The following is a 22,344-nucleotide window of genomic DNA, read 5'->3' as shown; positions in this document are numbered from 1 at the left end:
TTGAGTGGCTACTGCCAACATACTGACTAATCTCTAGCCACTTTAATAATGAAAAAAATTATGTAATAACTGTATCACTAGCCACTTTAAACAATGCCACTTTATATTATGTTTACATACCCTACATTACTCATCTCATATGTATATGTTGTACTCTATACCATCTACTGCATCTTGCCTATGCCGTTTGGCCATCGCTCATTCATATATTGTTTATGTACATATTCTTATTCATTCCTTTACACTTGTGTGTATAAGGTAGTTGTTGTGAAATTGTTAGGTTAGATTACTTGTTAGATATTACTGCATGGTCGGAACTAGAAGCACAAGTATTTCGCTACACTTGCATTAACATCTGCTAACCATGTGCATGTGACAAATACAATTTGATTTGATTTGATTTTGAGATGGGTGGAGGAGGAGGTAAAACCACTGAGTGATGATCTGCTCTGATTCGGCTGCAGTGTTGAGTAGTGTGAAGACGGAGAAAGGAGACTTGTTTTGTGGAGATGATAGTGCTGTTAATGGGATTGGAGAGGATGGGAGTGGTGATAAGCTTTTGTTGTGTTTCCGTTCATGTGGGTGTGGAGGGTAATGAGAAGGCTTTTGTGGTTGCTAAGAGTGCTGTGAGGCAAGAGAGGGTAATTATTCAGGTCCCGCTGGGTCGCATGGAAGTCAAGTCCTTGTTCGGGGCTAAAGGGCTCAATCTTAGGCAAAGGGAGTGGGATGCTAGTAGTAAGGGGAGGCAATTTTATACCATGCATCGGCCAGTAAAGGAAGAGGTGGGGAGTATGGGATGTGGGAGAGAGGAAGTTGTGTGGAGTGGACTGCAGTTTGGGCACACAGGTTTGAATGCCACATTGATGATGATAGGGAGACATGAAACAGGTCTGTGTGATGAGTGTTTAGTGGAGGAAACGGTGGAGCATGTGTTGATATTTTGTGAATTGTATGACATAGATGGGGGGAGATTGTGTGAAAGGGTTGGGGTTTGGGTGGTGTATTTTGGGGGAGGGAAGTGGTGTCTCGGGCTCTATTTCTCATTCTTAGAGGAACAGGACTAATTAAGATAATTTAATACAGTTAGACCGTGGCTTCCCTCACACTCCAGTACAGTAGGTGGCGGTGTATGCACCTTGAACGTTGGATGCGATTTGCAAACGCAATCCCAAAGAAGGAGAAGTTACTTCCGGGTAAAGAAGCAAGCGTTGGCAGTTAGCTCTCAAATGTTACAAAGAGTGTGATATTAGTCGATTTCAGAGATATGTGTATGGAAAGTATTATTGAATAGGTACAGAATGCCGACACTCGTCACATGGCTGCAATAGCCAAAACATAATTTTGTGAACTAGCATGTTACTTTGACCGTTCAACTGGAAACCTACAAGCTAGCATAACAGTAGTAGTGTCATCTTTTTGCTTGCTAACGTTAGTCCTTTTTTTTGACACCAACAAGATGCATAGGAGAGGAGTAGGTGGGGAGCTATCGCCAAAAAGTAGCTTGCAGAGGTAATTTGTTTGCCATCATGTTGTCTATAGATGAATGTGCCCATCTACAAAGTGTAAATAATCAAGTCATGGCATTGAAGTCATTTTCATTACCAGCCAAAAATACAAATATCTTAGCCAAAACACTCTATTTTCTGTAGGTCAAGTTTCAAGAGCGGGGGACAGTTCTAGCTGAGGATCAAATTGTTCAAGTAAGCCTGAACAATAAGCCCAATAAGTCTTGTGGGTGTGCAAGTGTGTCTACTTTGGAATGCTATTTAATCCATATAGGTAATCAACTTGCTGCCATTGTAGAAAGATCTAACCATCATGGTCTTTCAGATGTCAAAACAGATGAAGACCTTCAAATCTAACCTTGAGGAATTTGCCAGCAAGCACAAACAAGAGATCCATAAGAGTTCCCAGTTCCGGGTCCAGTTCCAGGAGATGTGCGCCACCATTGGAGTCGACCCACTTGCCTGTGAGGATCATAACTGTCGTTTTTTTTGCTCTCGTAGCCCATTCGCTAAGGGTATTGAATGTTCCTGAGTCATTTTTTTATGCATGCTCCATGAGGTTCATGCTTTGTATTTATTCAATTAATTGAAACGCAACCAGTTGAGGGTTTTCTATGTCATTGACAGCTGGCAAAGGCTTTTGCGGGCAAAGCCAAAGGCTTTTTGGGGTACTTGGTGTGGGTGACTTCTATTACGAGCTGGGTGTGCAGATCATTGAAGTATGTCTGGCCCTGAAACACATAAATGGAGGTGGGGCTTCTTTCGAACATACTCAAGGGTCATAGCAAAACACTGCATTTGTAATGCGCCTTTCATTCATGTTTTATCTCTGTTTTAGGACTTATTACCCTGGATGAGCTCCAGTACAGAGCGGGTGCATCATCAGGGAAGGGGGAAATCTGCTCAGGATGTGAGCCAGTGAGTACCATCAGACAAATATTTGAAATGATGCATTCAATTGTGTCTCCTAAGAAATGCAGGAAGTCAACATTTATGATCATATTTAATACAATAATGCACACAATTATTCATACACTTTTGTGCAATTTCATTATGAAGTCAAAATTGTATCTCTGTTCTCCACTCCAGAGATGACTTGGTGCGGGCCATAAAGAAGCTGAAGGCAATGGAGAATTGCTTTGGGATGATTCCTGTTGGAAGCTCTTACCTTGTGCAGTCAGTGCCAGCAGAGCTCAACATGGACCACACTGTGGTACTTCAGCTGGCTGAGGTAATCCTTAATTTCACCTCATGAATCTGTATCTTGTGGCTACCTAATCAATTATTAGGCTAAATGACTTGACAAAAAATTCTCAGAATACTGATTGTGAGATTAAAGGGCACTGTTTGATTTTTCTTGTGAGCGATTACCAACATCATGCTTGGGTCCAGAACATGCTGCACGGATACTTGTTTTTGCATGAGTCATTTAGAGGACTGCAAATATGGTGCCAGATGTCATGAATATTTGTTTTTCTGCAAATTTTCAGAAGAAGGGCTACATTTCAGTGAGTGAGATCAGAGTCTCTCAAGTGGGAGCGAGAGCGTGTCTGTCTTGCGCTGGTAAGTTTAGGAGGAGGCGATGTTGTAGTACTCGAGTCTGGTCTTGAGACCACCTATTTAGTTTCTTGGTCTTGTCTCTGTGTCGGATATATTTTTACTCGGTCTTGACTCTCTCTCGTACAGTGAGGACTCGTAATTTCTTGCAGAGACCAGCGGAGCGAAAAATTCCTAATTATCATCTCCCATTCAGTCAGCCCATAAAACCGCTTCGCCAGGCCAAATATTCACACTCCTTTCATGACACATTAATATCCACACTCCTTTCATGACACACAAATATCTTATTTATTCGTAACATTACTGTCGTTTACTTTCGTTGAAAAATATCATTAAACTTTGTCAGAATTTCCTTGATTCGTTGGTAGGGAAGAGTGGCGGACATTGTGTGAAATTTGGACGCTCACTATCAGTAAGGGGAGACTTGGGGAAGTTGTAACATATTTCATCCTATTATCTATTCTAGATCTGTCAGGGTTAGTGGCAGTTAGTCTAATTGTTAAGAGCATTGGGCCAGTAACCGAAAGGTCGCTGGTTCAGAATCTGCCGTTCTGCCCTTAACTGCCTTGGTCAACTCTTATTATTGTGGCGATATGACACAATTACAACCATGGACTGACAAAGGACCATAGAACCATGGTTCTTGATTTAGTTTTAGCTCCCCACCTATGGAGCCAGATACCTGCCAAAAAGTTGAACGTACGCATCATTAGGATTGGAAGAAAAGCCATGCGTAAATGTGAAATTTCATAAACACCATGTTACGATTACGGACTAACATTTTAGGCTTGAACAAATCTTGTGTTGCTGGGATCTGTCTGCAATCATAACCAGTAGTATCTACCAGTAATAATGAATCATAACCAGTAGTGTCTAACAGGAATAATGAAACATAACCAGTAGAGGTCGACCGATTAATCAGAATGGCCGATTAATTAGGGCCCATTTCAAGTTTTCATAACGCCGGTTTGCCGATTTTATTATTATTATTTTTTTTTTACACCTTTATTTAATCTTTATTTAACTAGGCAAGTCAGTTAAGAACACATTCTTATTTTCAATGATGGCCTAGGAACCGTGGGTTAACTGCCTCGTTCAGGGGCAGAAAGACAGATTTTCACCTTGTCAGCTCGGGGAACCAATCTTGCAACCTTACAGTTAACTAGTCTAACGCAATAACGACCTGCCTCTCTCTCGTTGCACTCCACAAGGAGACTTCCTGTTACGCAAATGCAGTAAGCCAAGGTAAGTTGCTAGCTAGCATTAAACTTATCTTATAAAAAACAATCAATCATAATCACTAGTTAACTACACATGGTTGATGATATTACTAGATGTTATCTAGCGTGTCCTGCGTTGCATATAATCTGACTGAGCATACAAGTATCAAAGTATCTGACTGAGCGGTGGTAGGCAGAAGCAGGCGCGTAAACATTAATTCAAACAGCACTTTAGTGCATTTTGCCAGCAGCTCTTCGTTGTGCGTCAAGCATTGCGCTGTTTATGACTTCAAACCTATCAACTCCCGAGATGAGCCTGGTGTGACCGAAGTGAATTGGCTGGCTAGTTAGCGTGCGCTAATAGCGTTTCAAACTTCACTCGCTCTGAGCCTTGGGGTGGTTGTTTCCCTGGCTCTGCATGGGTAACGCTACTTCGATGTGGTGGCTGTTGTCGTTGTGTTGCTGGTTCGAGCCCAGGGAGGAGCGAGGACAGGGACGGAGGCTATACTGTTACACTGGCAGTACTAAAGTGCCTATAAGAACATCCAATAGTCAAAGGTTAATGAAATACAAATGGTATAGAGGGAAATAGTCCTATAATAACTACAACCTAAAACTTCTTACCTGGGAATATTGAAGACTCATGTTTTTTTTTTTTTTTTTTTTAACCTTTATTTAACCAGGCAAGTCAGTTAAGAACACATTCTTATTTTCAATGACGGCCTGGGAACAGTGGGTTAACTGCCTGTTCAGGGGCAGAACGACAGATTTGTACCTTGTCAGGAACCACCAGCTTTCATATGTTTATCATGTTCTGAGCAAGGAACTGAAACGTTAGCTTTCTTACATAGCACATATTGCACTTTTACGTTCTTCTCCAACACTTTGTTTTTGCATTATTTAAACCAAATTGAACATGTTTCATTATCTAATCGAGGCTAAATTGATTTGGGGAAATACTGATGGGGCTCGGGGAAATACTGCCCCTTTGGATGAATTGTGTGCCCAAAGTAAACTTTAAAAAAACTGTCAAATTGCTAATATATGCATATAATAATAATTATTGAATAGAAAACACTCTAAAGCTTCTAAAACCGTTCGAATTATGTCTGTATGTAAAGCAGAACTCACAGCGCAGCCATTCTCCCAAACTCTCTCTCTCTCCTAAGAAAGTTGCTCCAAATTTGACGTCATCGCCCCCACCCTTCCCAACCAGCTATGGATCTGGGAACAGTTTCTATTTCTTCAGCGCGCTCTCGTCTTTCAATGAGACGTGGAACGGAGAAAATAGCACGAGCTTTGACTGCTTGGCGGGCAAAATACTGAGGTGTCACGAGTTTTCAGGTGTGCGCTCTGTGAAAAGGGTCTTTTTTTCCCAGCTTGGCTGAAGAGAGTTCGTTATGTTTGATTTAATCGCCAATTGTTTTGTACGTTAAAAACATCCTAAAGCTTGATTCTGCACTTAGTTTGACCAGTTTAGTCGACATATAATATGTAAATTTTAAGTTTTGATGCGCAATTTTCGTGATCAGAAGTCCTTTTTGGGGTAATTCACCTGAAGATGTTAGCTTTTGCTAATACAAAGACACACCAACAGCAACCAAACGTTATATTAGGTAAGTATAACTCCTTCCACGACATTCTTGTCGAAGACCATCAAAGGTAAGGGAATATTTATGTTATAAAATTGTATTTTTGTCGAATCCAACATAGTAGAGAAATAATGCTAATGGCTGAGCGCCGTCTCAGATTATTGAATAGTGAACGAATTCTGTAACGTTAAAAATAAATGTAACACAGCGTTTGCATTAAGAAGAAGTGTATCTTTCTAAATATATGTAGAACATGTATATTTAGTCAAAGTTTATGATGTTTATTGCTGTTATCTGGCGTTAGCTGCCGGAGATATTTATAATTCCTCCGGTCATTTCTGCTGCATTTTTTGAACATGGCTCAATGTAAATGGAGATTTATGGATATAAATGGCATATTATTGAAAAAAACATAAATGTACTGTGTAACATGTGCTATTACTGTCATCTGATGAAGATTTTCAAAAGGTTAGTGAATTATTTTTCTTTTAATCCTGCGTTTGTGATTGTGCTATTTTGCATAGCCATGTGGCTACATATTGTATGTTTTCCTAGTGGTGGTTTAACATAAATATGTGCTATGTTTTCGCTGTAAAACATTTTAAAATTCTGACATGCTGGGTAGATGAACAAGGTGTTTATCTTTCATTTAAGCTATTGGACTTGTTAATGTGTGGAGGTTAAATATTTTTAAGAATATTTTTGCTTTCCCTGCGCCACCGTTTGGGCTGAAGGGGGGGGGGGTGTTCCTAGTTGGGAACCTGTAGCCCCATCAGGTTTTAAGTTAAAATAAGTGTTCATTCAGTATTGTTGTAATTTTCATTATTACAAATACTTTTTTTTTAATTGGCCGATTAATCGGTATCAGCCTTTTTGGTCCTCCAATAATTGGTATCGGCATGGAAAAATCATAATCGGTCGACTTCTAATGACCAGTAGTGTTTACCAGGAATAATGAAACATAACCAGTAGTACAGTGCCTTGCAAAAGTATTCATCCCCCTTGGCGTTTTTCCTATTTTGTTGCATTACAACCTGTAATTTGGATTTCATTTAATAAACAACAGAGTCCAAATTGGTGAAGTGAAATGAAAAAAATACTTGTTTCAAAAAATTAAAAAATAAGAAAATTTGTGCGTGAATATGCGTGCGTGAATTCACCCCCTTTGCTATGAAACCCTAAATAAGATCTGGTGCAACCAATTACCTCCAGAAGTCACATAATTAGTTAGATTGCACACAGGTGGACTTTATTTAAGTGTCACATGATCTGTCACATGATCTTAGTATATATACACCTGTTCTGAAAGGCCCCAGAGTCTGCAACACCACTAAAAGCAAGGGGCACCACCAAGCAGGCAGCACCATGAAGACCAAGGAGCTCTCCAAACAGGTCAGGGACAAAGTTGTGGAGAAGTACAGATCAGGGTTGGGTTATAAAAAGAAGCTCCAAACTTTGAACATCCCAGGGAGCAACATTAAATCCATGATTAAAAAATGTAAAGAATATGGCACCACAACAAACCTGCCAAGAGAGGGCCGCCCACCAAAACTTACGGACCAGGCAAGGAGGGCAATAATCAGAGAGGCAACAAAGAGACCAAAGATAACCCTGAAGGAGCTGCAGAGCTCCACAGTGGAGATTGGTGTATCTGTCCATAGGACCACTTTAAGCTGTACACTCCACAGAGCTGGGCTTTACGGAAGAGTGGTCAGAAAAAAAGCCAATATTTAAAGAAAAAAATAAGCAAATATCCAAAAGGCATGTGGGACACTCCCAAACATATGGAAGAAGGTACTCTGTTTAGATGAGACTAAAATGTAGCTTTTTGGCCATCAAGGAAAATGCTATGTCTGGCATAAACCCAACTCATCACCCCGAGAACATCACCCCCACAGTGAAGCATGGTGTTGATAGAATCATGCTGTGGGTATGTTTTTCATCGGCAGGGACTGGGAAACTGGTCAGAATTGAGGGAATGATGGATGGCGCTAAATACAGGGAAATTATTGAGGGAAACTGTTTGTCTTCCAGAGATTTGAGACTGGGACGGAGGTTCACCTTCCAGCAGGACAATAACCCTAAGCATATAATCATACTGCGAAAGCAACACTTGAGTGGTGTAAGGGGAAACATTTTAATGTCTTGGAATGGCCTAGTCAAAGCCCAGACCTCAATCCAATTGAGAATCTGTGGGATGACTTAAAGATTGCTGTACACCAGCGGAACCCATCTGATTTGAAGGAGCAGTTTTGCCTTGAAGAATGGGCAAAATTCTCAGTGGCTCGATGTGCCAAGCTTATAGAGACATACACCAAGAGACTTGCAGCCTTAATTGCTGCAAAAGGTGGCTCAAAGGTATTGACTTTTGGGGGGTGAATAGTTATGCACGCTCAAATGTTTTGCTTCTTCAAAGTTGTAGGCATGTTGTGTAAATCAAACAATACAAACCCCCCAAAAAATCCATTTTAATTCCAGGTTGTAAGGCAACAAAATAGGAAAAATGCCAAGGGGGGTGAATACTTTCACAAGCCACTGTATCTACCAGTAATAATGAAACAGAATAATAATAATAGATGTTTGGTGAATCTATGAATTATGTATGACCACTGGAGTCTTTGCCACTCAAAATATTTTTTATATATTTATATATTTATTTCATCACTCAAAATCTTGCCAAAGCATATTCTGTAGGAGGGGTTAATATGATTGTAAAAATTATTTTGACCTGATTTATATGAATCGGGTCATTAAACATATAGACTTTGAAATGAACAAGGGAGATGTTAAAAGTAGTCTGTCTGGCATAAGCGTATAACCACACTTTACAATAACTTTGTTGCAGTGGTCTTAGGTAGTCTCCGTATAGGCTGTTCCCTCCACCACGACACTGCTGCCGAGTTGAAGAGCTTGTGATCTCTATGCAGCACCATGCGCTTTTGGAAAAGCACCCTTCAGCCTCAGAAGATGCCATTCTGCAGGCATGCAGTCATAGTCATTATACTCTAATGTAGACCTATTTGCCTACTAGCCAAATTAAGTGCAGAGCATGCATGATGCATACAACTTTAACATATTTGAAGATTTAATTCATCCTCCATTCAGTTTGTTCCGTCAGTATGTCATCAAGTCAGTCATTTGTCTGAGTTGCAATAGAAATTAAATCAAAGAGAATAGTGTTCTATTCTTACCCATTTGGATATTGAAATCAATGTGTATTCTCCATTCTCCAGAGTTCTTTTAGCCTATTACTTTAATAATTCAATGTTTAATTTAGGCCTATTCAAATAAAAAATAGGCCTTCAACTTGTAGGCATTGCAATTTAGGCTATAATTTTGGGTACTGGTATCTTGCGGACATATTTTGGAACTCCCATTTGTGTTTTATAACTGGATAGGGCTCACCTTAAAAAGAGACCCTAGCTCGTAGGCCTCTAAATAAATGTTGAACAAAATAGTTGAAGAAGCATGTGCAATGGCTGATATGGAAAACAGATTTGGCAATAAGAATAGTCTATAGACAGTCTTGACCATTTGGGACCTCTTGTCTATTTCGCTCATATAAGAATATTTTGAAGATAAATAATCTGACCTTGACATCATTTGAGTAAATTTTAGGTGTACCTGTGGATGTATTTCAAGGCCTACCTTCAAACTCAGTGCCTCTTTGCTTGACATCATGGGAAAATCAAAAGAAGTCAGCCAAGACCTCAGGAAAAAAAATTGTAGATCTCCACAAGTCTGGTTCATCCTTGGGAGCAATTTTCAAATGCCTAAAGGTACCATGTTCATCTGTACAAACAATAGTGTGCAAGTTTAAACACCCTGGGATCACGCAGCCGTTATACCTCTCAGGAAGGAGACGCGTTCTGTCTCCTAGAGATGAACTTACTTTGGTGCGAGAAGTGCAAATCAATCCCAGAACAACAGCAAAGGACATTGTGAAGATATAGATACAAAAGTATCCTATATCGAGTCCCATATCGACATAACCTGAAAGGCCGCTCAGCAAGGAAGAAGCCACTGCTCCAAAACCGCCATAAAAAAGCTAGACTACGGTTTGCAACTGCACATGCGGACAAAGATCGTACTTTTTGGAGAAATGTCCTCTGGTCTGATGAAACAAAAATAGGAACTGTTTGGCCATAATGACCATCGTTATGTTTGGAGGAAAAAGGGGGATGCTTGCAAGCTGAAGAACACCATCTAAACCGTGAAGCACGGGGGTGGCAGCATCATGTTGTGGGGGTGCTTTGCTGCAGGAGGGACTGGTGCACTTCACAAAACAGATGTCATCATGAGGAAGTTAAATTATGTGGATATATTGAAGCAACATCTCAAGACATCAGTTAAAGCTTGGTTGCAAATGGGTCTTCCAAATGGACAATGACCCCAAGCATACTTCCAAAGTTGTGGCAAAATGGCTTAAGGACAACAAAGTCAAAGTATTGGAGTGGCCATCACAAAACCCTGACCTCAATCCTATAGAAAATTTGTGGACAGAACTGAAAATGCGTGTGCGAGTAAGGAGGCCTACAAACTTGACTCAGTTACACCAGCTCTGTCAGGAGGAATGGGCCAAAATTCACCCAATTTATTGTGGGAAGCTTGTGGAAGGCTACCTGAAATGTTTGACCCAAGTTAAACAATTGAAAGACAATGCTACCAAATACTAATTGAGTGTATGTAAACTTCTGACCCCCTGGGAATGTGATGAAAGAAATAAAAGCTGAAATAAATCATTCTCTCTACTATTATTCTGACATTTCACATTCTTAAAATAAAGTGGTGATCCTAACTGACCTAAGACATGGAATTTTTACTAGAATTAAATGTCAGGAATTGTGAAAAACTGCGTTTAAATGTATTTGGCTAAGGTGTATGTAAACTTCCGACTTCAACTGTACCTCCCAGCATAACATCAATTTTTCTCCCCTTGATTTACTTTGGAGTCTGTGTTATTGGAGAATGACAACTACTAACACTCAGGACAGGTTATAGCCAAGCCTTAATCAACATTTTGTTTCGTCTCATTTATTGATATGGATATAGCCTCTGTGTGATGGGGTTGTGCAACGCAAATGGCTATAACAAGCCTACATACCGAGTGGAATTCACTAATACAACAATCAAAATGTCTAATATATGGCCTACAGTCCGTGCTCTTAAAATCTGTGAAAACGTGTGATTCATTAGGTTACATGATCACCACAATACCGCCACGCAGCTATAAATATGTATTATGCAATTTATATGGCAATTATATAACACAACAGCATGGCATATTTAGAGAATGGAATAGGCCTAGCCTGAATCATATTTACATTCTATTTTGCAGCTCAGGCGGTTATTCTAGACAAGGTTTTTCTTTGTATTTATCATTCTTGCCCAAGTAATTTGCTGAAGGCTCAAGCCTATACTACGTAATCTACTCGTATAACATCGTTATTGAATGCAGTTCTAAAACAAGTTCTAGACTTTTATTTTGGAAATGAAAAGCAACTAACATCTGGGCTAGAGTTGCTTGATTGACGAGCTACATTCAGTTAATGTCCTTTGAAGATGCCACATTACTGACGACAGATTGTACGCATAAAAAAAAATCTGTAACCGAGTAAAGTAAGAATTGAAAAGTGTAAATGTTAATTCATAGTCGTAACACAGGTTTTGTACATTTACAGATCAATTGTAACGTTTACATTTCATGTTTCAGACATGGCTTTTTTTTTTTACTATCTTAACAATTTATGTGTGGATTTTCTTATGATCCTAATGATATGTACGTTCAATCTTTTGGCAAGTATCTGGCTCTATACCCACCATCCTAACACACTCCTTGTTGTCTTAGGAACACCTGTTGAAAGAGGGCTTGGCATGGTTGGATACCCAAGCTTCTGGAGAGCCACAGTATTGGCTGCCAGCCCTCTTCTTGGAGTTGACTTCCCTTGATGTCACACCTGAAGAAGCCAATCAGATGTCGCCTTAAGAAAAATTGTTTTTGGGAAGTCGGGGGGACTTTGATGAACAATGTGTGCATGTTGCAAATGTCCTGAATTGTAATGGGGTGTATATAACCAAGGGTAGGTACACATCATCTTGCTTCCCATCAGTGATTGTGGCGATGAAAACTAGGTTAAATGTTATGTTTTCTGTGGCAGTTGTCAATCATGGATTTGTTTCACAGTTTCATTCTATGCAATGACCTTGTATTAAAACAGAGTAATTCTTTGCATATTGCAGTTCATGATACAAAACAATGTGGACTTCCATGACGACACAACTGTGAAGACAACTTTATTTGTTGCTTCCCACATGAATCCCATTTGAACCATTTCATTTTCAGATGGCATCATTTGACCATTAATCGTTTGACTCTTATGCAACACGTTATGCATGCAGGAGGTTTAAGGTCAGAAAGTCGGTATCAATTAATTATGCAAAGTAAACAGTTCTGCAGAGATTACAACAGAGTAAATGTGGGAAACCATTAAATAGCAAAGCAATACATTCCTATCACCCAGCAATGGAGGCAAATTCTACTCCAAGAACAAAATGAAGTGCCATCAAACAAATATCTTATATGGTATGATACATTTCAGGCGAAATAAATTAGCTACGGATTTACCAGACATTTAATTCTTAACTTATTTGACCAGGTAAGAGGACATTTACAGTAATGAACAAGGGACTATAAATGTTATTTATATAATATCCTGAATTGGTTGTTAGCCCATATTTATTCTCCCCCCCCCCCCCCTTACTAAATAATTAGTAGAGTATCAGCTTGTTTTATGAGTAGTCAACTCACAAACAACTCTCTGGGTTGTGAGGAAGTAGCATCTCTACACCTCATGGCTGTAGACGTGGTCTTCATATAAAGCCTGTTCCATTCCGTCACAGATGAGCATGCAGAAGGGGCACACTCTGTGGCTGTGCTCGTGCAGCTCCAGCTCGTCTTGGGTGATGCCAGGGAAGGACTCATGGCAGTGACGACACTCCAAGGACAACTATGGGACAGGCACAGGTCTTAAGTGGTAATAATATTGTATCTAGACTGGATCGTGTTAACTATACCGTCGGACAGAAATTATTGTGGATAGAGCAGTATGAAATCAACCCTTCGATCCCAAATCACTTGTGTATGTTGTTGTAATCTGTATTAATACCATGTGTACCATAGGAATGACTTGACATACCTCTTCCTCCAGGTTTGTAGCCGTGCCTGCAAACAATTGTATTTCAGTCATAATTGAACGTGTTATTTTTTTCAAGGTGTGTCTGTGAGGCACAAGTGGTGTTCGTTTAGGAATATTTTGGTGAGGCTTCCCAATAGCTGGACAATTGGGATTACCTGGGGTTTCATATGGGTTCCAAGAATGGAGAGAGTCAGCCAGTGCCTCTTGCTGCTGCTCCTTATTGGGGGTAGGGTCAGTTGAAGAGCCATAAGGGTTGGGATGCTGCATGGGCACTGGAGCAGCCTGGACGTCATCAAATTCCTTGCGAAGTCTTTCAATATCTCTTTTGAGATCCTGCCAGACGGAATACATTGGAAAAATCTCAAGGTAAGCAAATGTCCCTAATTTTATTGTAAAGTAAATAATTCAATGACTAGTAAATAGTAGCACAATTCATAAAAATCACCTGATTCTCTCTGGACAACTCCTCTTTCTCTATTTTAGCGATCTCTGCCATGTTTTCTTTCTCCTCAATGATTTTGTTTAACTCTGAAAGTTGCATCTGAGAGGAGAAAGCGGGCAACTTGTGATCAGCCAAGAGAACAAGGTTAGTGTGTTCTCAGTTTTTCTTCTCACGGGTCAACTAACTTCATAGAACAAACAACATATTGGTTAGCAAAAATCGGCGCTGGATTGGAAAATTCAATAGTGTAAGATTCTCAAAGCACCTCTAGTTTGCTGCTCTTCTGCTTTGTCTGATCAGACGTCATGGCCGTGCTCTCCATGCACTCCTTGAGCTCCTCCAGTTCCCTTTCTGCTTGCTCTGCACGTTTGCGGGTATTGTTGGAAGCCTGCAACTCCTTGTGCAACAGTGTCTGAGCCTCCTCCAGCTGAACAAGAAGGGCTTGGTATTGCTCCTGTAGACACACAAGACTACAGTATTACATTGCATAATGGTGTGTAGGGGGAAGGACATGGTTCTTTTAGCAACTTGCTCACACCTTCCAATCACTGTCCACCATCTGCAGTGGCTGCTGCTCCTGCTCTGACAGGCTTCTACGTAATGCCTTGTTCCCAGTCTTCAGGTCCTGTAGATCATGTGTGACACCACACACTCTGTGCAGTGCTGCAGAAAGCTTCTCCTTCTCTTTCTCACTGCTCTGGAGATCCACCTGGAAAGGGGTCATGAGGTTATATTATTGTTTTTCTCCAATCAAAAGAAAGCACTCTGACATTGAATGAATTGGCCAAAAGTATTTTAAAGAGTTTGCGTTACAGGTATTCCTTCACATTTGATTACTTTGCGGAGTTTGTTGACCTGTAGAAGCTGAATATGATCCTTCAGTTTGTGGGACTCCTGCTCAGATTCTTTGAGCCTTGGGCTCAGCCTATTTACACAGACACAGGGCCACATAGTGTAAAAAAAAAAAAAGATCCTGAAGGAGATATGACTGGAAAAGTATTGGACTAGATAGCTAAGTCCCCATGACAAGAATGACTCACGGTGCAATTTCCACACTTTGGACCTCAATCTTTCCTTTCAACTCCTCTCGCTCCTTCTTAAGCTGTTTGATCTTGATCAACGCTTGTTCATATTTCTCACAAATAGTTGTCAGAGACTGCAGTCATTTGTGAAAAGAAATGGGAAGTTACATACATGGCAAGGAGACAGAGAACGTGTGGGGACAAAGAATAGAAGTAGCATTGAAAGAAATCTATATTTATGGTATACATACAGCTGTCACATGTTTTGACACTATATTCACCAAATATGTTTCATGAATAGGGGTCAGAGACTGGAGCCATTTGTGGAAAGAAACAGTGAGAAACAAGACAAAGAGAAAGTGGGGAAAAAATTGGTTGTTGCATTGATGGTATTCAGCAGAATAGCCTATAGCTGTCAGATTGGATGCTTTGTTTTTACTACTAAGAATTAGCTGTAGTAGTACTGGTAGTTTAGTAGTCCAAAATGGGGAAATGGTTTGCGACAGCTACCTCCTGTCCTCTCTGTGATTCACCCATTGATTTGGCATTCTGCGCCAGTTCTTCATGCTCTCTAGTATTCTGTTGCTGCTGCTCCAGTTTGCTCACTACCCGTAACAGTTCCTCTTTGGATTCCTACAGAAACAATATACAATTCATCACCCTCTCAACCTGATTAGGGGCTAGAAAGAAGACAGCTGTTGGAACAAACTACTTGGAAACAAGCCTTAAGGTGGTCAACCTCTTGCTGTTGCTCCTTTAGGGCAGAACACTTCTTCTCTTTCTTACTGCTCTGGAGATCCTCCTGGAAATATCATGAAAATCTATGGTTGGATTGTCTTGAGTTTCACATTTTAAAACGCTGTGGGTTACAGGCATTTGTTCACATTATATTACTTTGCTGGTTGTGCAGACCTGTAAAAGCTGAATGTGAGCCTTCAGTCTGTGTGACTCCCGCTCAGATTCTTTGAGCCTTGGGCTCAGCCTGTATACACAGGAGCATAGGGAACCACATCAGTGACACAATTGTCAAAACATTCCAAAACCAGATGATATCATGAGAGAATATTTGATTTTATAATCACTGGAGCGGTGTTCTGAAGGGGAGACTATGTTGCCATGCATTGAATGGATTGCTCCAGACAAGAATGACTCACTGTGAGATCTCCACACTTTGGACCTCAACCTTTCCTCTTAACACCTCTCGTTCTTTCTTTAGCTGTTTGATCTTGATCAACGCTCTTTCATATTTCTCACAAATAGGGGTCAGAGACTGCAGCCATTCATGAAAAGAAATAGCAAGTTAGATACATGACCAGCAGACTGAAAATGAGGAAAACAAGTAGTAGCATTGAAAAATATTGATTGTATACATACAGCTGTCACATGTTTTGACACTAAATTCCCCAAATATTTTTCATGAATGGGGGTCAGAGACTGCAGCCATTCATGGAAAGAAAGAGTTAGAAACAAGACAAGGAGACAGAAACAAGACGTGAATACAGAGAAAGTGGAGAAAGAGGTTGTTACAATGAAAAAGCATTGAGGGTTTTTTAGATGCATAGCCTGCAGCTGTCATCAGATATTTTGTTACCACTGAGATACAAATTCACTCTATTAATAGAAGAAGTATTAGTAATCCCAAATGGGAAATTGGTTTGCAACAGTTACCTCCTGTCCTCTCTGTGATTCATCCAATGATTTGGCATTCTGTGCCAGTTCTTCATGCTCTCTAGTATTCTCTTGCTGTTGCTCCAGTTTGCTCACTAACTGTACCAGTTCCTTTTTGGATTCCTACAGAAACGATATACAATTCATCACCCTCTCAACCTGATTTAGGGGCCAGAAGTACAACTGCTTGTGGAAAGAAAAGACATGCAAACAAACCTTGAGGTGATCAATCTCTTGTTTCTGCTCCTTTAGGGCACATGTCAGAGTCTCATTTTGCTCTTTCAGTTGCCCCAACTCCATGGTCAGCTCTTCTTTCTCCCTCTCACTTTTTTCCACCTCTTCCTAGATTCAGAGATGCTTAAATCATGTCCATAATCTCTTAATTTGTTTGGATAGTTCCATCTATCCATTAAGTATACACTGAGTGTACAAAACATTAGGAACACCTTTCTAATATTGAGTTGCACCCCCTTTTGCCCTCGGAACAGCCTCAATTAATCAAGGCACGGACCATTCTTGATACACACGGGAAACTTGAGTGTGAAAAACCCAGCAGCGTTGCAGTTCTTGACACACTCAAACCGGTGCACCTGGCACCTACTATCATAACCTGTTCAAAGGCACATATTTTGTCTTACCCATTCACCCTCTAAATGGCACACATACACAATTCAGGTCTCAAGGCTTAAAAACCCTCCTTTAACCTTTCTCCTCCACTTCATCTCCACTGAAGTGGATTTAACAGGTGACAACAATAAGGGATCGTAGCTTTCACCTGATCAATCTGTCATGGAAAGAGCAGGTGTTCCTAATGGTTTGTACACTCTGTTGTTCCACCAAGACAAGTTATGTTCAAAAGCATTGACGTTTCAATATGTTGTTTCTTAGTTGTCAGATGGTTTGTGATCAGTGTGTTAAAAAGACACAAAATGGACCAAATATTACCTCCTGCCCTCTGTGTAAGTCATCCATTAGTTTAGTGTTCTGTGTCAGTTCTTCATGCTTTCTTGCATTCTCCGTGTTCCCATCTGCCTGGTACAGTTCCTCATTTGACAGCTGCAGAAATAATGTTACAATTCTGTTGTCTCACATTTTTATTCTCACACATGACTAGAGGCTAGAAATGACCCGCTGTTGGAACAAATAACTTGAAAACAAACCTTGAGGTGATCAATCTCTTGCTGTTGCTCTTTCAGAGCACTTCTCAGAGTCTCATTTTGTTCTTTCAGTTTCCCCAACTCCATGACCAGCTCTTCTTTCTCCCTCTCACGTTGCTCTACCTTTTCCTAGATTCAGAAATGCAAATCATGTACATACATAACCTCCTAAGGATAATTTTAGCAAAATAAATTTGCGAGGTAAATCCTCACCTTGACCCAGCCACTAAGCAAGCCAAACAGTGAGTGCTGCTTTTTTAAGACAAGTCATTTCAAGCATGGTCTTCAAAACACAATCAATGTTAGATATGGTGGATTGTATTGTACCTGAGTTATGATAACCAAGAGGTCATTTTCAAGGCTGCAGTCTGTGCCTTGTTCCCCTGGGGTTTTAAAACAGAAGGGGGTGCTGGCTCCTCTCACTTGGCCATGGCTATCAACATAGCAGAACTGATAGAACGCTGAGTCATCCTTTGGCAAGTAGTATGCTATCAGAATCACAATGTCATTGTCAGTGTAATCCCCTGCATAATATTGATCACTTTAATATCAAATAAAAATGTCAAGTTAACATTGGCCTACATGCATCATTAAAAAATAATATTAACTTGCACTGAACAAAAATATAAATGCAACATGTAAAGTGTTGGTCATAAGCTGAAATAAATTATCCCAGAAATGACCCATGCACACGAAAAGCTTGTTTCTCTAAAATGTTGTGCACAAATCTGTCTACATCCCTGTTAGTGAGCATTTCTCCTTTGCCAAGATCACAACCGTGGACCATGTGTATGGTATCGTGTGGGAAAGTGGTTTGCTGATGTCAACGTTGTGAACAGAGTGCCCCGTGGTGGTGGGGTTATGGTATGGGCAGGCATAAACTACGGACAATAAACACAATTCCATTTTATCGATTGCAATTTGAATTCCTAGAGATACCGTGACAAAATCCTGAGGCCCATTCTTGTACCATTCATATTTCAGCATGATAATCCCAGTTCTTCCTTGGCCTACATACTCACCAGAAATGTCACCCATTTGAGCATATTTGGGATGCTCTGGATCGACGCGTGTTCCAGGCCCCGCCAATATCCAGCAACTTCGCACAGCCATTGAAGAGGAGCGGGTCAACATTCCACAGGGCACAATCAACAGCCTGATCAACTCTATGCAAAGGAGATGTGTCAAGCTGTATGAGGCAAATGGTGGTCACACCAGATACTGACTGGTATTCTGATCCACGCCACTACCTTATTTATTTTTTTACATTTTAAAAGCTATTGGTGATCAACAGATGCATATCTGTATTGCCAGTCATGTGAAATCCATAGATTAGGGCCGAATGCATCTCCTTATATGAACTGTAACTCAGTAAAATCTTTGAAATAGTTGCATGTTGCGTTTTTTATTTTTGTTCAGTATAAATTGATCACAATAATTCATATCAAAGTTAATGTCAGTTGAAAAGTTTGAGGAAATCCACACATTACCAGTAAAAAGCACTTGTTTTCTGACTGGCTCCAGTCCTATCAGATCCAATGATGGTTCTACCCACACAAATGTGTGATAATCCTTTGTGGTGCTCCAGCCCACCTGCACAATGATACACATGATAACATATTTATGACTGACAACATATAGAGAGGCATTCCAGACTGGATATTTGTTTAAGACAGGTTATTTACTTTGTGGAAATACAATCCATATCATAATGTCAGATTAAACCGATCACACATGAACAATGTTCCCTCTTAACTGCGAGTGGGTGCACAGCTTCCCGGGACTGCTGTGCAGAAGAAATATCAGCAGATGCAGAGAACTTCACTCAACTTTCTAGAGTTCCCCCCCCCCCTTAGTTAACACCCTTTACTGTGTGAATTGTGATCAAATCCACACAATATTGGCCACTTTCAGTGCAACATACCAAAACAAAACAGGGGTGAATAACATAAGTAGCCAATAGATAGAGGGTAGCATAATTTGTCTGATTCTCTGTAATAATGGTATGTGAATAATAATGCATTTTATTTTGTAAAGTGGTTTCCAGGGTTGGGAAGTAAAGGATTTACATGTAAGGGATTACAAAAAAAGGTAACTAATCCGTTACAAGAAAACATATTGTAATCAGATTAGATACTTTTGAAAAACTAGATTACTTTGAGGATCACTTAAATTCAGAAAGGATCCTTGTGAAAAACAATCTTTGACACTTCTGTTTTCTCAATGTCATTCAATTCAGCATTGAAAAAAGGCGCAAGTTTAAGTTTGTTCCACCTGAGCGAGTCTGACTACTATGATGACACGCCAAATGTGTTTGATGGATGGCAAGAAAAGCGCAGGAATAGGCTTTTGTAGGCTACAGTCCAAGCTATGTCTTCCAATGGAGCGACTGCTGTCGGCATCCAAAGATTAACAAACTTGAATAAACGCTTGGAGGTAAGGATGACAGCAGTGGTGTCGTCTACGGCGATACGGATATCACTTATTAATGTAATCTACATAGCGCATTGCTGTGAATCACACTGCTGCTCTCTCATTTATCTATTTGCGCCTTACGGATTGTGGTTGTTGTGGATGGCTGTTCACAAATTTAAATGTGTATTTGAACCCAATAATGGTTGAATTCAAGAAGTTTAAGCTGCATATCAATCATTGTTTTTGGGCGGCAAGGTAGCCTAGTGGTTAGAGCGTTGGACTAGTAACCGAAAGGTTGCAAGTTCAAACCCCCAAGCTGACAAGGTACAAATCTGTCATTCTGCCCCTGAACAGGCAGTTAACCCACTGTTCCTAGGCCGTTATTGAAAATAAGAATTTGTTCTTAACTGACTAGCCTGGTTAAATAAAGGTAAAATTAAATTGTTTTTGAAACCAGTAGACAGCCAGTGAAAATGCACTTTTGCAACAGCTGCATAGTGCGGATCCCAGCCTATGGAATAAAATTGGGGCTTTTATTGCTCAATCTAATTCATGCTGATAAAATAAATAAATCCATAGGCCTAATGGACACATGCTCAAGCTTGCATACTTTTGATAGACTTAAAGTGGCAATCTGTAGTTGCTACATCTATTTTTAGACTTATAAATGTTGTATATATCTATATATATCCATTGATTCTTGAATATAACTTGTAAATGCCTCATGAACTTAGTTCAACTGTAACACTCCATGAGAACCCAAAATATATGTTTGTTTTACTCTGTTTGTAAATGTAAAGAAACACTGTATTGCCTCATAACATGGTTAAAACAATCATTTTGATATCATGGATGGCCAGTCCTTGCATCAATATCTCTGTATATTAATTGGAGAGTGGTTACATTTACCCAGGTCTTCCCTCAGCTTTTTATCAGAAAAGAGGCGGGGCAATCCATTTTGTTATTTTTAATTTGTGCATTTACCCTTTAAACAGCTGCATATTATCAATATATCAAAGTGTCACCAACAAAAAGGTAAACAATAGGCCTATAGCAAATGCAGCATATGGCATTAATTTTTTCACATGTAAATAGCATTTTTCAGTAGTGCTCAAAGCGTGCCATTCCATGAGCACAGCATTTTTTTTTCAACTAGAATCATTGAGCCCAGTCAGTCCTCCATGAAAACAAAATCATAAACATAGTAGAGCTGGCTAATAAGTCCTTTGTTTTGGGGTTATGCTCAGGTAAAACAATTTGGCTAATCTATGGGATGTATTTCTCCTTAGTTTTTTAAATGATAGGCCACTCCAGTAGGCCTACATTATGATCAAATAGCCACAGTAGTCTACTTACCCACTGTCTGAAACTAAAATAAAGTGGGTACAGCCTTAGTGTTCACAGTAAGCACTCAGCAGACATGAAATTTGCTCAATGCCAGGAATAATTAGCGGGAACATTGTTCATGAATATTCATGACAACTTGGTCTATAATCTCACCTTGAATATCCCCACCCAGTCTCTGGGATTTGGTTGGATTGCTGCTGTCAGAGTGTAGCAGCAAGTCAAGGCAACATTTGACACATATGAGTTGGGGATTTCCTGAAACACAACCTGGGAAAAGTTTGTTGACAGTTCCATGTTGGCTGCAGTTTCGAAGCTCTCCATTCTGAGTTCTGAAATTGAGAAAATAACAAAAAGAAAACACGTAGGCCAAACATGAGCAAAAAAAAGTAACAGCAGGTGCAACTTGCATAAACCATTATTGATGTTGTAAACTGAACACTTATGTATCTTTTCTGGCAGCACACATTGTCGATGGGTGGTTGTTAATTATAAGGCATAGAAATTACAACCACTATTTCGTTGTTTGCAAAACTAAGTTTCACTTTCCTTTAAAATAGGTTGTGCAATGTTTATGCTTCCCACCAGACCATATTTAACACATAATTATTTTATTTTATTGTCAAACATACACTTCTAAACCAATAGATTATTCGAGATCGTTTTATTGTTTGATCAAGCCATAATAAACCATACAAGGCCACAAATAAAACACAGGAATGAAAACTCATGTGAAAGGTAACGCAATTCTGTCATTATTACGATCACATGTGTTATGCTGTTTAGCAAAAAAAATGTATGAAATGGTTGAACTTACATGAAGTTTGGACTGCCACTGCCTGTTCAACTCAGCGGTGTCGCAGCCATAGATTGTGTGTATATATATAAAGGTCGCAAGTCAGACGTCAACTCAGAATACTGTTCCAGGTATTAATTTCAAGTGTGCACGAACGTCATCATCAGTAGGTCTCTTTGGGAAATGTAGTTTCTTCTGATTGGCCAATCCGAAGTGGATTTTGGCATTTAAAAGGCCAGTCTGTCAGTTTGGGCTTATACTTACTTTCATTTTTATCTGGACAATGTAACAAAAATATTCAAAGTGATCAGTTACCTAGATTACTAGCCTAATCATAATAAGATTTCACAATCTTGTTCGCTTGTATCAAATAGGCCTTGAGAGTGCATGTATCCTGGTGAAGTTTCTTTCTGAACCATTTTATTTG

The 22,344-nt window shown here is 39.8% G+C and overlaps 1 protein-coding gene and 1 pseudogene across 11 annotated transcripts; one reads left to right on the top strand and one right to left on the bottom strand.

Moving 5' to 3' along the window:
* Positions 1 to 1,182: 1,182 nt before the first annotated feature.
* On the top strand, positions 1,183 to 12,105 carry LOC135524007 (vacuolar-sorting protein SNF8-like; annotated as a pseudogene).
* A 36-nt stretch (positions 12,106 to 12,141) lies between these two features.
* On the bottom strand, positions 12,142 to 22,067 carry LOC135524006 (tax1-binding protein 1 homolog B-like). 11 transcript variants are annotated; one of them, XM_064951095.1, is made up of 21 exons: positions 21,939 to 22,067; positions 21,278 to 21,453; positions 18,853 to 18,955; positions 18,385 to 18,528; positions 17,690 to 17,850; positions 17,366 to 17,491; positions 17,151 to 17,261; positions 16,422 to 16,547; positions 16,206 to 16,328; positions 15,692 to 15,807; positions 15,450 to 15,519; positions 15,277 to 15,339; positions 15,048 to 15,170; positions 14,556 to 14,671; positions 14,353 to 14,440; positions 14,054 to 14,224; positions 13,781 to 13,969; positions 13,519 to 13,614; positions 13,229 to 13,406; positions 13,074 to 13,099; positions 12,142 to 12,884 (listed from the first exon to the last, which is right to left on the bottom strand). In XM_064951095.1, the coding sequence occupies exons 2-21, from the start codon at positions 21,443 to 21,445 to the stop codon at positions 12,720 to 12,722; spliced, it is 2,463 nt and encodes an 820-aa protein (XP_064807167.1). In that variant the 5' UTR covers positions 21,446 to 21,453; positions 21,939 to 22,067; the 3' UTR covers positions 12,142 to 12,719. The 11 variants fall into 11 exon arrangements, with proteins under 11 accessions (XP_064807167.1, XP_064807168.1, XP_064807169.1 ...); XM_064951096.1 differs by having other exon boundaries at positions 14,371 to 14,440; XM_064951097.1 differs by lacking the exon at positions 18,385 to 18,528.
* Between the last annotated feature and the right edge of the window lie 277 nt (positions 22,068 to 22,344).

Source organism: Oncorhynchus masou, chromosome 31, assembly GCF_036934945.1.
Source record: "Oncorhynchus masou masou isolate Uvic2021 chromosome 31, UVic_Omas_1.1, whole genome shotgun sequence".
In the NCBI taxonomy this organism is placed as follows: domain Eukaryota; kingdom Metazoa; phylum Chordata; class Actinopteri; order Salmoniformes; family Salmonidae; genus Oncorhynchus; species Oncorhynchus masou.
The sequence above is the reverse complement of the archived record's forward strand: the minus strand, read 5'-3'. Positions and strand labels throughout refer to the sequence as shown.

Coding starts and splice junctions, on each gene's coding strand:
- LOC135524006 (XM_064951095.1), bottom strand. CDS start 21,445: ATGGAGAGCTTCGAAACTGCAGCCAACATGGAACTGTCAACAAACTTT. Junction 16,329..16,421: donor AAGAGATTGATCACCTCAAG/GTTTGTTTGCAT, acceptor TCGTTTCTGTAG/GAATCCAAAAAGGAACTGGT. Junction 15,520..15,691: donor CAAAGTGTGGAGATCTCACA/GTGAGTCATTCT, acceptor CTGTGTATACAG/GCTGAGCCCAAGGCTCAAAG.